At 44.3% G+C, this 11,995-nt stretch overlaps 1 protein-coding gene across 7 annotated transcripts; it reads left to right on the top strand.

Moving 5' to 3' along the window:
- The first annotated feature begins 7,593 nt into the window (after positions 1 to 7,593).
- On the top strand, positions 7,594 to 10,280 carry LOC124650068 (auxin-induced protein AUX28-like). 7 transcript variants are annotated; one of them, XM_047189629.1, is made up of 7 exons: positions 7,594 to 7,878; positions 8,000 to 8,103; positions 8,183 to 8,566; positions 8,651 to 8,761; positions 9,590 to 9,757; positions 9,845 to 9,958; positions 10,060 to 10,280. In XM_047189629.1, exons 4-7 carry the CDS (start codon positions 8,661 to 8,663, stop codon positions 10,190 to 10,192), a joined length of 516 nt encoding a protein of 171 aa, XP_047045585.1. In that variant the 5' UTR covers positions 7,594 to 7,878; positions 8,000 to 8,103; positions 8,183 to 8,566; positions 8,651 to 8,660; the 3' UTR covers positions 10,193 to 10,280. The 7 variants fall into 7 exon arrangements, 5 of the variants coding, with proteins under 5 accessions (XP_047045585.1, XP_047045586.1, XP_047045584.1 ...); XM_047189630.1 differs by having other exon boundaries at positions 7,595 to 7,878; positions 8,641 to 8,761; XM_047189628.1 differs by having other exon boundaries at positions 7,595 to 7,878; positions 8,183 to 8,236; positions 8,429 to 8,761.
- The last annotated feature ends 1,715 nt before the right edge of the window (positions 10,281 to 11,995 follow it).

Consider the following 11,995-nt stretch of genomic DNA (forward strand, 5'->3'; position numbering starts at 1 on the left):
TTAGTCCATGAATCAATACTATTCTTAGGCAAAGATAGCAACCAATCTTTAGCTCTTCCTCTTAAGGAGAAAGGAAACAATTTTAATTTTATAATGTCACCATCTACATCCTTATACTTTTGCATTTCACAAAGTTCAACAAAATTATTAAGATGGGCAGCAGCATCATCAGAACTAACACCAGAAAATTGCTCTCTCATAACAAGATTTAGTAAAGCAGGTTTAATTTCAAAAAATTCTGTTGTAGTATCAGGTGGAGCAATAGGTGTGCATAAGAAATCATTATTATTTGTGCTAGTGAAGTCACATAATTTAGTATTCTCTGGAGTATTCATTTTAGCAGTAGTAAATAAAGCAAACTAAATAAAGTAAATGCAAGTAACTAATTTTTTGTGTTTTTAATATAGACATCAAGACAGTAAATAAAGTAAAGCTAGTAACTATTTTTTTGTATTTTTGATATAGAACAAACAAAGCGGTAAATAAAGTAAAGTAAAGCAAGACAAAAACAAAGTAAAGAGATTGGATGTGGGAGACTCCCCTTGCAGCGTGTCTTGATCTCCCCGGCAACGGCGCTAGAAAAAGTCTTGCTGGCGTGTAGTCGACACGTCCGTTGGGAACCCCAAGAGGAAGGTGTGATGCGCACAGCAGTAAGTTTTCCCTCAGTAAGAAACCAAGGTTATCGAACCAGTAGGAGTCAAGGAACACGTGAAGGTTGTTGGTGGCAGAGTGTAGTGCGGCGCAACACCAGGGATTCCGGCGCCAACGTGGAACCTGCACAACACAATCACAATACTTTGCCCCAACTTAACAGTGAGGTTGTCAATCTCACCGGCTTGCTGTAAACAAAGGATTAAATGTATAGTATGGAAGATGATGTTTGTTTGCGAAGAACGAGTAAAGAACGAGTTTGCAGTAGATTGTATTTCAGATGTAAAGAAAGGACCGGGGTCCACAGTTCACTAGTGGTGTCTCTCCCATAAGATAAATGGCATGTTGGGTGAACAAATTACAGTTGGGCAATTGACAAATAGAGAGGGCATAACAATGCACATACATATCACGATGACTACTATGAGATTTAATCAGAGCATTACGACAAAGTACATAGACCGCTATCCAGCATGCATCTATGCCTAAAAAGTCCACCTTCAAGTTATCATCCGAACCCCTTCCAGTATTAAGTTGCAAACAACAGACAATTGCATTAAGTATGGTGCGTAATGTAATCAACACAAATATCCTTAGACAAAGCATTGATGTTTTATCCCTAGTGGCAACAGCACAGCCACAACCTTAGAACTTTCTGTCACTGTCCCAGATTCAATGGAGGCATGAACCCACTATCGAGCATAAATACTCCCTCTTGGAATCACAAGTATCAACTTGGCCAGAGCCTCTACTAGCAACGGAGAGCATGCAAGAACATAAACAACATATATATGATAGATTGATAATCAACTTGACATAGTATTCCATATTCATCAGATCCCAACAAACACAACATGTAGCATTACAAATAGATGATCTTGATCATGATAGGCAGCTCACAAGATCTAACATGATAGCACAATGAGGAGAAGACAACCATCTAGCTACTGCTATGGACCCATAGTCCAGGGGTGAACTACTCACACATCAATCCGGAGGCGATCATGGTGATGAAGAGTCCTCCGGGAGATGATTCCCCTCTCCGGCAGGGTGCCGGAGGCGATCTCCTGAATCCCCCGAGATGGGATTGGCGGCGGCGTCTCTGGAAGGTTTTCCGTATCGTGGCTCTCGGTACTGGGGTTTTCGCGACGAAGGCTTTAAGTAGGCGGAAGGGCAGAGTCGGAGGGCTGACGAGGGGCCCACCCCATAGGGCGGCGCGGGCCCCACCCAGGCCGCGCGGCCCTATGGTGGCGGCGCCTCGTCGCCCCACTTCGTTTCCCTTTCGGTCTTCTGGAAGCTTCGTGGAAAAATAAGACCCTGGGCGTTGATTTCGTCCAATTCCGAGAATATTTCCTTTGTAGGATTTCTGAAACCAAAAACAGCGAGAAAACAACAAGCGGCTCTTCGGCATCTCGTCAATATGTTAGTGCCGGAAAATGCATAATAATGACATAAAGTGTGTATAAAACATGTGAGTATCATCATAAAAGTAGCATGGAACATAAGAAATTATAGATACGTTTGAGACGTATCAATGACGATATCGAATAGTAATGTTGTTTATCGCTCTACAATCGACACACATGCGTCGTGTACCATCTTTCTTAGGAACTAGAATAACAGGAACAACACAAGGACTTAGGCTTATGTGAATATAACCTCAGTCGAGTAGCGCTTGTACTTGCTTCTGTATCTCCTTTTTCTCTTCGGGGTTCGTCCTATATGGCGCCCTATTGGGCAGCGAGGCGCCGAGGATCATGTTAATTTGATGCTCAATACCACGCAATGGTGGCAATCCTGCGGGCACCTCCTCCGGAAACACATCGCTGAATTCCTGCAAAACATGAGAAACACCAAGAGAAATAGGGGTCATGTCGTTAGAAACAAAAATCTCACCCTCGTACATAAGCACAAGAGGCCTAGTTGTATGATCCTCACTAAACTCTCTCATATCCTCTTTGGTGGCTAATGGAACTAAGGAAATCACTCTCTCACTTTTCGTTATATCACTCACGACATTACAATTCTCTCGCCTATCTATGGATGCATCCTCCAAGTTCACTTCAACTTTCTAACGAGATTCATTGACAATTTGCTGTGGTGACATAGGCTGCAAGTTGATTTTCTTGCCCTTGAACTCCAAGTGATATGTATTGGCACGGCCATTGTGTTGCACAGAACGGTCATAGAGCCATGGCCGACCCAATAGTAGGTGACACACCGTCATAGGAACCACATCAAAATCAATGGAATCCTTATACGGCCCAATCTTAAAATCAACACGCACCTTGTGGTTTACCTTCATCTCACCATTATCACTCAACCACTGAATATAATATGGATGCCGGTGTGGTAGATACTTCAGTTTTAGCTTGGCACACAACTCCTTGCTTGCTGAATTGCGACAACTCCCGCCATCAATAATGACCTTGCAAGCTTTATCAGGACCAACTAGTGCCATTGTTTGGAACAAATTGCAGCGTTGAGTAGATGCACTTGGTTGCACATTAAGAGCACGCTGTGACACAACAATAGTGCGAGCTTCAAACGGAAAAGCATCTACACCATCATTGTCATATTCATCATCTTCTGGAGCATCCGGATCAGCATCATCTCCAGTCTCATACTCATCATTGTCATTAATAAACATTATTTTGAGGTTTGGACAATGTCTTTTGAAGTGACCCTTGCCACCACATGTATGACAATTCATATCGCGCTTGTGCGCAGTAGACATGCTAGAACTACTTGTACTTGCAGCAGGTTCGGGCTTCTTAGTGTTGGACATGTTGGAGACCGGCTTGCTAGACGAAGTAGGAAACGTTGCGGGACGCGATGATGGCGCTGGCGCCGTAGATGGGGGCGCCCGAGGTGTGTAACGCCCAGCTCCCGTAGCACAGCCTTTGATTTGCGCTTCTTCCGCTAACTGTGCTTCAGCCTCTCTTGCATGATGTAGCAGCTCATTCATAGTAGTATATTGGTGATGACGAACAATGCCCTTGCTAGTATACTTCAAACCATGAAGGAACCGCTGCAATGTCATCTCAATAGATTCACGAACACGAGCACGCTGCAATAGCATCTCCATCTCCATATAATAAGCATCAACCGTCATGGTACCTTGTTTCAATTGGGTCAACTTATCATAAATTGAGCGCAAATAATTAGTGGGAACAAAACGAGCTCGCATAACTTCCTTCATCTCACGCCATGAAACAATAGGCAATTCTTCATCATCTTCGCGGGCACGAGTAATTCCATCCCACCAACGTAATGTATAGCCATGAAATTCTGAAGAAGCAAGCTTGATCTTTCTATCTTCAGTATAATCATGTAGTCGCCACAGTTTCTCAATCTTCAACTCCCATGAGAGATATTCTTCAACATCAGGACCTCCTTCAAAGCGGGAAATTGAGAATTTTGGCTTACCCAAACCATCGTCATGTTGTTGAGGAACACGGTAGGCTCCGACGTGAACAAAACCACGACCACAGAGACCATCACCAATGCCACGTCCAATACCACGACCACCACTACGTCCACGGCTAGCAGGAGCATTTGCTTCCTCAAAATCACTCTGATTGCTGTCCTCATCTTCCGGGTGTGGTTGTTGTTGTGGTTGTACAAAAGTACGTATTTCAACGATAGCTTGAGGTAATGTATGTATGGATGCTTGAAGGTCCGTCACTTGACTTTGGACTGTTTTAACAGTCGCAGTAGCTTCATCGACCTTCAGGTTAATACTCTGCATATCCGCGTCAAATGCTTCAGTAGCACCACGGATTTCACATTGCAGATGATCACGAAGTGCCTCATATTCCATCCAAGTAACCGGCGAGGCTGGATCCTTTTTCTGCATCACATCAACATCCTTAAAAAGTTAAGAGACATGATTAGTAGGTTAGTGCACTAAACAAATATCTTTGGTGGTACTCTCACAACTCACTCAAAACTGATAAGAAAGGTAAATCTTACCGCTCCAAAGTGAATTAGTATTGCTTACCAACTTGGATTGACGGACAAGTGCCCGGATGTAGCGAAGCGAATATCAAGGGTATAAGAACAATCACACGACAAAGCAGGATATATGTGGGGATGTAGGTAGGCTGCCTATTTGCACCAATAACAAGCTCTAGGCGCTGACCGTAGAAAACACCATATGAAACTCACACAAGGCGATAAATGTGACAATGCAACTATATGGATGAAAAGGTTGCAATGCACTCGAGAGACACTAGCAAAGCTCAACGATACAGGCACAAGATTTCTCAACTACAGGTGTAAAAAAGTAAACTAGGCCTTCAATTGATCTTAGTAGCACTTCCTTTTTTTTCTCTTCACTTTTTTCGATTTTTTTTATCACACACGCAGCTATGTAGCTCTCTTTTTGCTTCTTTTCTATTTTCGCTTTTTTTACTCTACTCTTTGTAACACGGCCAACAGAAATTGCAAAACACCACAAACCTAATGAGCAGCTTGTCGAGCAGTAAAACTAGTCTCTTGTGGGCAAGTTCCTAGTCACGTATAACGAAAGGCTGTGTCTATGGTTCAGATATAAAGCAAACTGTACGCTATGTGGACTCGGAGCAATAAAAAGTATGAAAAACGACCTACGACAGAAAACTGTGTCGCGGCAGAGAAACTGGAAGAAAATCGTGCCACGGCAGAACCACGGCAGGACTCACAGCAGAAATTTCTGTCACGGCAGAAAAACGACCAAAAACTGTGCTACGGCAGAACCACGGCAGACACTAGATTGGATCAAAAACTAAACACGAACAACAACTAAAACTTGAAATTGATGCAATCTAAGGCTATGGCAAACTACAAACTCTAATAATTTTGGCTTTTTCTGTATAGGAAACACTCACAACTCAACCATGGGGTGGATTATGGATGACTTACCGAGGAAACGCTGAAATCTGATACCAAGATGATATGGGGTTGCCCGATCTTCTCAGTAAACGACGGATGGTGATGAACACGCAATGAACACAGCGGATGGAATCGATGATATGTGGAAGATAACTTGTATGACGCCGACGAAGTCTCTCGATTGATTCCTGTCACCAATGCAACAGCTCTCAACCCTGCAAGATATTCGCAACTCCACACACTTGCGCACGTAACCGCCGACCACGAAGCGGTAAATTGTAATCTTCTAATCCCCAATGGAAAAGCAGATCACACAAACTTTCAGTAACATAAAACTCCAGATCGAAACGAATTGGAGAGTGGTGTATCAATAGTTTTGCGTACCAAACAACTATGAACTAGGGTTTATCTTAAACGTGGTCTAAACCTAATTTGGGGGCGTCCTGGGCACTTATATAGGGGTTCAGGACGACCAAGGTTTGAGAAAATACATTGAAAACCGACCCAGATCAGATCTGGTCGAGACAGACTCGGACACGACCGGTCAGGGGCCGGTCGACCGGGTCTGGGACCGGGCAGGCCGGTTTCAACCGGGCCTGGTGGTGACCGGGTTAGGGGTCCAGGGCCCCTGGATGTTTCCCGGTGTGCACCGGCTGAGAATCCGGTCGGCGCCGGGCTGGCCCGGTGTGGCGTCCGGTTGGACCGGGCTGGGGACCGGGCGCGCCGACGTGGCAGCCGGTCAGACCGGGCCTGACGCCGGCCTGGACTTCGTCTTCTTTCCTCACGCGTCCATGGGATGTCTTCATGTCCAACTTCATGGCCAGCTCCATGTCTAGCTTCACGTCCAGCTTCTTGTCCAGCTACTCATCTCCTCCTCGTGCGATGCTTGCTCCCTCTTCGTACCTGATCATACATAAGTAAAAGGACTTAGGGAGTATATAAAGTTCTCATCGATCAAAGTATCACTTAGGAACAAGTTCACCTGTTGTTTTAGCAGCTTCGCACGAGCTCTTGTCATAGGTCCAATCCTAACTTCATTGGACTTGAGCTTTACAGCAGCATCGTCTTCATCTTGCAATGATGGAGGTAGTAGTATAGTAGGGATGTCCTCATCAAGTTATCAATCCGGTGCCCTGTTATTTATCAACGATAAATCTAAATACCTAGCAACCCTAAAAAGTAAATTTATTTTAGAATATTTTAACAACTTTTGTTAGCTTAGAATTTAAAACAGTACTTAATTTGAGTAGCAAGTGGTAGTTCATTTGAGTTGCAAGTGAATTCCCCACCCGTTAGTTTCCCCCTAAAAATCACTAGCCCGAAAAGGGGAATTATCAAAAATAATCCAAAAAAAATGAATTACCGTACCAAATAACCAACCAAAAGGGAATTGCAAAAAAGAGAATTGTTAAAAGTAGGCCCAAAATAATAAAAATCATCAAAAGAAACATTAATTATCGTACCAAATAACCAACCAAAAGGGAATTGAAAATAAAGAGAATTGAGAGCCTGCCTCGTGCTGAAAAAAAACGAGATGCTCTGTGCATGCATGCAGTAACTTGTGAGAGTATGCCTCGTGCTGAAAAGTTGGCTCATTAAATGCAAACTCATGAGATGCTCTGTGCATGCATGCAGTGTGAACACTCTTGGTTGTATGCAACTTGCAAGTATAAACACAAGCTGTTAGTGTGAACACAACAGTTGCATGTGAACGTAATTAAACATTACGCGACAAAAAATGAATTGATTCGCGCTTTCAAGCGAGCGCTGCCGCGCCAAACTAACCACGCGAGCGGTTAAATGCGAGGGAGGGAATTGAGAACAAGCAAGTGGAACCCCCTTTGCTCTATCTCAGGGCTCTCCACGTCGTCCACATATCGCCCGTGTCTCGCTCGCGTTGGGCGAAAATTTTAGCAGTCGATGTACTTCCTGGCAAATTTGTACTGCATGTCTGCATCTGTACTGCATACAACACGACTCGATGTACTGCAAGCCAGCGAGGGAAAAGAAACCTGACTAACCTTCCCTACCTCTCGGTGCACTCTCTCCCTCAAACCCTATCCTCTCTCGTATCACTCTTCCTGGCGGCGGCGGCTGGGAGTAAAACGACGAGCGGGCAGCCGACGGCGCGGAACGGGATGGCGGCGCGGAACGGCGGGCTCCTGGGCGACGGGGAACAGCGTGATCGTCATTGGCGGCGGGGAACGGGATGCAGGTACTTTTTATCGGAGAGCAGTGCGGCTGCGGCAACAAAGGGAGCTATGATGGCCTGGTTCCTGCTCATTGTGGATGGGACGGTGGCAGTGTTCATTGTTGTTTCTCAGCGCTCCTCCGCGCCGGTGCGGGACCAAGGTGACTCCAATCTCGTCCTCTGACCTCTCTTCTTACCCTTTTCACCATGTCTCATATCTTTCCATCTCCCTCCTTGCACTGACCCTCCCCTTTCCACATCTCGTGTACCACTGTTTTTCAGTCAATGTATGCTTCAGAAGCAGAGGTGGGTGTCAAATTGACTCGATGATTCAGAGGCAGATGTGGATGCCAAAATGAACTACACTTCCTTCTTGATGGTTCCTGGTATGCGTAATTTTCTTAGATGCTTTTGATTTCAGATTTCTGAGTGCTTGTTGATTTCGTTTTCCTTCAAACATTACAGATGGCTGTGGCGGTTCTGGACTGACCATGGAGAAATCTCCTTCTGCATTGAAATGTATCCTTTTTTTTCTTTTTAGATTCAAGGATGTGATTAAAACCCGACACTTTCTACCAGTGTAGGATAGTATGAGACTATCTAATGCCTATAACTATAGTTTTTCTTGTAGAGTTGTTTTCTTATACAGTTTTCTTTCTCTTTTGTTGGCATGTTTATATTCTTGCTGTCGCTGATCTTCAGTTACTGCAGGTGCAGCAAGGAGGAACAACCAGCAGATTTAGCATTTATTTTGCCAAAACTGCAGGTTACTGTAATTAAAAATCAGTGTGCCTTTAATCGGCATCAACAAGCTATCGCGGCGGTCTCGTTGAGTCATTGTTGGACATGGTACCATAATTTAGCATTTAGTTATTTGGTTTGATGCACACATTTGAAAATCGACATCCCAAAACCGGTTTCAGTATTTGCAGTTTGCAGCTAGATGATGAAATGTTTGATCCTGCTGATCAACACGGCATTATCTAGATGTTGGCCTTCCACGGCAAGACCATTTGTATACTTTGAAATGCTTGTTCATGACATGTAAGTAACTTGCACCAGTCATGTATTCGCTAATATAAATATTCCCTTCGTTAGTTGAATAATGTGGTAATTACACTGTCACATGTTAGGTCTTATTTTCAGATCATGTTAAATTTCATGTTTATATTACCAACTTACTATATTATCTATGGTCCATTTTGTTTAGATATTATATATAATACTGGAGGGTTTTGGTTTTCTCGGGGGATTAATCCTGGCATAATATACTCCCGTGGTTTTCTATGAAGGTTTTGGCACTGTTAGGTTCCTTCGTGTGAGATTTTCATGGATGCATGGGCTGAGTTGAGGTGGTTGGTCTTGTGATATGTTAGTTTGTTTTTTTCCTTTGCGTATGAAACAGGTATTTCTCGTAGAAAGAAACGGAAGGTTCTTGCATTCTATGTCAGTTAAACACCTTTGTTTCCCTCTCTGTTTGAGATGATTGGCTTGTTTCATAGTCCTACTCTTGAGCACCGCCGATGATTATAAGTGATCCGTGATCCATACATATGGAATAGTTTCATAATTAGGTAAATATGGTGCTACTGGTTATAATCATAGGCATATGGTCCTACTCTAGCAATCTAAATTGGCAATTCACGAACAGACTGTATAAAGTAAAATGTAGATGTTACCCAAGTCATGTTCCCCACAATCAAATCCTTATTCATGGAATTCATATACCTTCACATGTGATCCTTATTCATGGATCTCCCTCATGCATGCTCACATATGTAGTACTCCCTTTGTCCCAAATTAATTGAAACTATCAAATATTTCGCATGAGAAGGTATATGAATCTTGGATCAAACCCTTTCTGTGCACAAGACAAAAAAGTCAGGGGCCATATCCTTGGGCACCTCATGAAACCAGGGTCATTGTTATGACACCGACGAAGAGGCCGCCGACGAAGCACATACTGGGCGACAGCCGGAGCAGGGCCTCGAGGACCGGGATGGTCGCCATGGACGACGATCAGTACAACACATCCGCCAAGTAAGCAAAGATATACACTGAAGCATTTCTGAAGAATCTTTACTACACTGTTAATTAAGCTAACCAGGGTTATTTGTTTTAATTAAGGGCACAAGAGGTGGCAGTAGCAGCCAAGAAGGCTGAGCAGCTATTTCTGAAGGTGAGCATTGATGTGGCGCTATACCTCAGGAAGGTCGACCTCCGGATGTACGAAGGGTACAGGTAGCTAGCTCAGATAGGCACTGGATGTGTTCTTTTTTGCCAAGTCCTTCCCGCCTTCAGGCGCGGGCAACCAGCTTTGACCGAGGTTAATTTGCTCACAGCTTTTACTCTGTAGATATTACAGCGGGGGAAGGGTCGAACCATGCATTGGTCAATTTCCCTAATATCAGTTCAGATTGTATGATCATGTGGACGACCATTTCTGATGTCAGGCCCACCCTCTGCAAAAATTGATGTATATGGCTGATTTATGATGTGTTATAACTTCTTTTAAGTATGTGAGGTGCATGTACCATACTCCAATATAATCCTGAATTCCATATACTCCAATTCAGGTTGATGTATCTTTATCTCTCCATATTGTTGCATTCATCTAAGTGACCAACATGCTACTATTTCTTACTACATGGTTTGTGAGCTAGCTGACTATCATGGTGCTTAGATTAGGCAGCCACTGACCGGCGAGGAGGCGCCCCACTAGTTCCGTTAAAGTCAGCTGGTGTCTCATGTATTATTTATTACTATAAATATATATGGTATTGATTTTTTTTTAAAGTTAATTGCAGCCTAGGCACTAGAAATGTGGGTGTACCTTCTAAATTTGTTTTCTATCGTGCCAAGATGATCGCGTAAGTGGTGAGGTGGCAGGAAAAAATGAATCAAACACGCGAGAAGGAATTGTGAGAGAATATATCACTTGGGAGTCCGAAACTGGAAGCATCTAGATGTGCCGTGTCCATGGAACTCGTTCTATACGTTTTTCGTAAATGGTTGTGACATCCGCGTCAATTGGCCTTTTAATTTACACGAGAATCTTCAAACAAAAAAAGATACCCAATGTCAATTACGGGCAACGAGGAAACAATTGCCCTCATGTAAAGAAATATGCCTAAAGTCATTTGCTCTAGTGCAACGCCTATTCCAAACTCAGAGGAAACTTAAATATAAGGACGATTCAGATTGCTTTTTTTTTGCATGGTAATACGATTCTCATTGATAAATAAAAGACGAGATACAAAGTACGTATACACCGATCTTACAGATCTGGAAAGATAGGATAAAACTATGTGACAAACCAACGCCTATCCATCTTCTTCGGCACCACCGTAGCAGCCACCAAGGAAAAAATGGACAGATCACCTCTTCACCTGAGCTCAATGCGGTTCCATCGCTGATCATCAGCTTTTCGGACCTCCAATGTAGTTTGCTATGGGACAAACCATTGTCGTTGAAAGAATCAGACCAGGGCAACATGTCCCTGGACACGCCATCGAACATCAGCACTGGCACCCACGCACGACGATGTCGGAGTAGGGAACCAGAACCATCAGCCTTCAACCATGAACCCACCACAAGGTGCACCATCTTTCAGCTGTCACCAGTGCAGACCACCGTCTGCACGTACTCATGTACGAATCCTCTCTGCTCCACCTTGGCACCGGAGACAACGCCGCAGCAACGGGGACAGAGCAGGAGGAAAAAACCATCTGATGGAGTCGTCGCCGCCGCCTCGCCGACACCATCCATGAACCCTAAAGCCACCGATCTGAAAGATCGGCAAGCATACAGTACCACCAACTCCGAGACGCCGCCATGAAGGACAGCGCCGGTGTGGGAAAAGAGTTGAGGCGGATTTATTGCCCGGGCGCCGCTCCCACCACCCCAACGGCGCTCCATGCCGGAGAACTCCTAGCCCTAAGTACCATGCAAAAAATGGGGTCCCCCTCCCTCCTACCGCCGGAGCGGCAAGCGGAAGGAGAGGGGCCCAGCACAGATGCCGGAGATTGGAGCAGGAAAAAATTTCCGCCGCCGCCGCCTAGGAGACGCGGAAGACCTGTTTACGTGGTTGATACGTCCAAAACGTATCTACTTTCCCGAACACTTTTGCTATTGTTTGGCCTCTAATTTGTGTATTTTGGATGCAACTAACACGGACTAACGCTGTTTTCAGCAGAATTGCTCTGGTGTCTCGTTTTTGTGCAGAAATCCAACTTTCGGGAAAAACCTCGGAATTTATGCGTAAGGCCCTATTTTCCC

Source organism: Lolium rigidum, chromosome 4 (assembly GCF_022539505.1).
Source record: "Lolium rigidum isolate FL_2022 chromosome 4, APGP_CSIRO_Lrig_0.1, whole genome shotgun sequence".
NCBI classification, from domain to species: domain Eukaryota; kingdom Viridiplantae; phylum Streptophyta; class Magnoliopsida; order Poales; family Poaceae; genus Lolium; species Lolium rigidum.

Bases quoted from the DNA above. Each gene is read 5' to 3' on its own strand.
- LOC124650068 (XM_047189629.1), top strand. From the start codon at position 8,661: ATGATGAAATGTTTGATCCTGCTGATCAACACGGCATTATCTAGATGT. The intron at 9,758-9,844 runs GTAAGCAAAGAT...GTTTTAATTAAG, and splicing joins CAGTACAACACATCCGCCAA to GGCACAAGAGGTGGCAGTAG. The intron at 9,959-10,059 runs GTAGCTAGCTCA...ATTTGCTCACAG, and splicing joins CGGATGTACGAAGGGTACAG to CTTTTACTCTGTAGATATTA.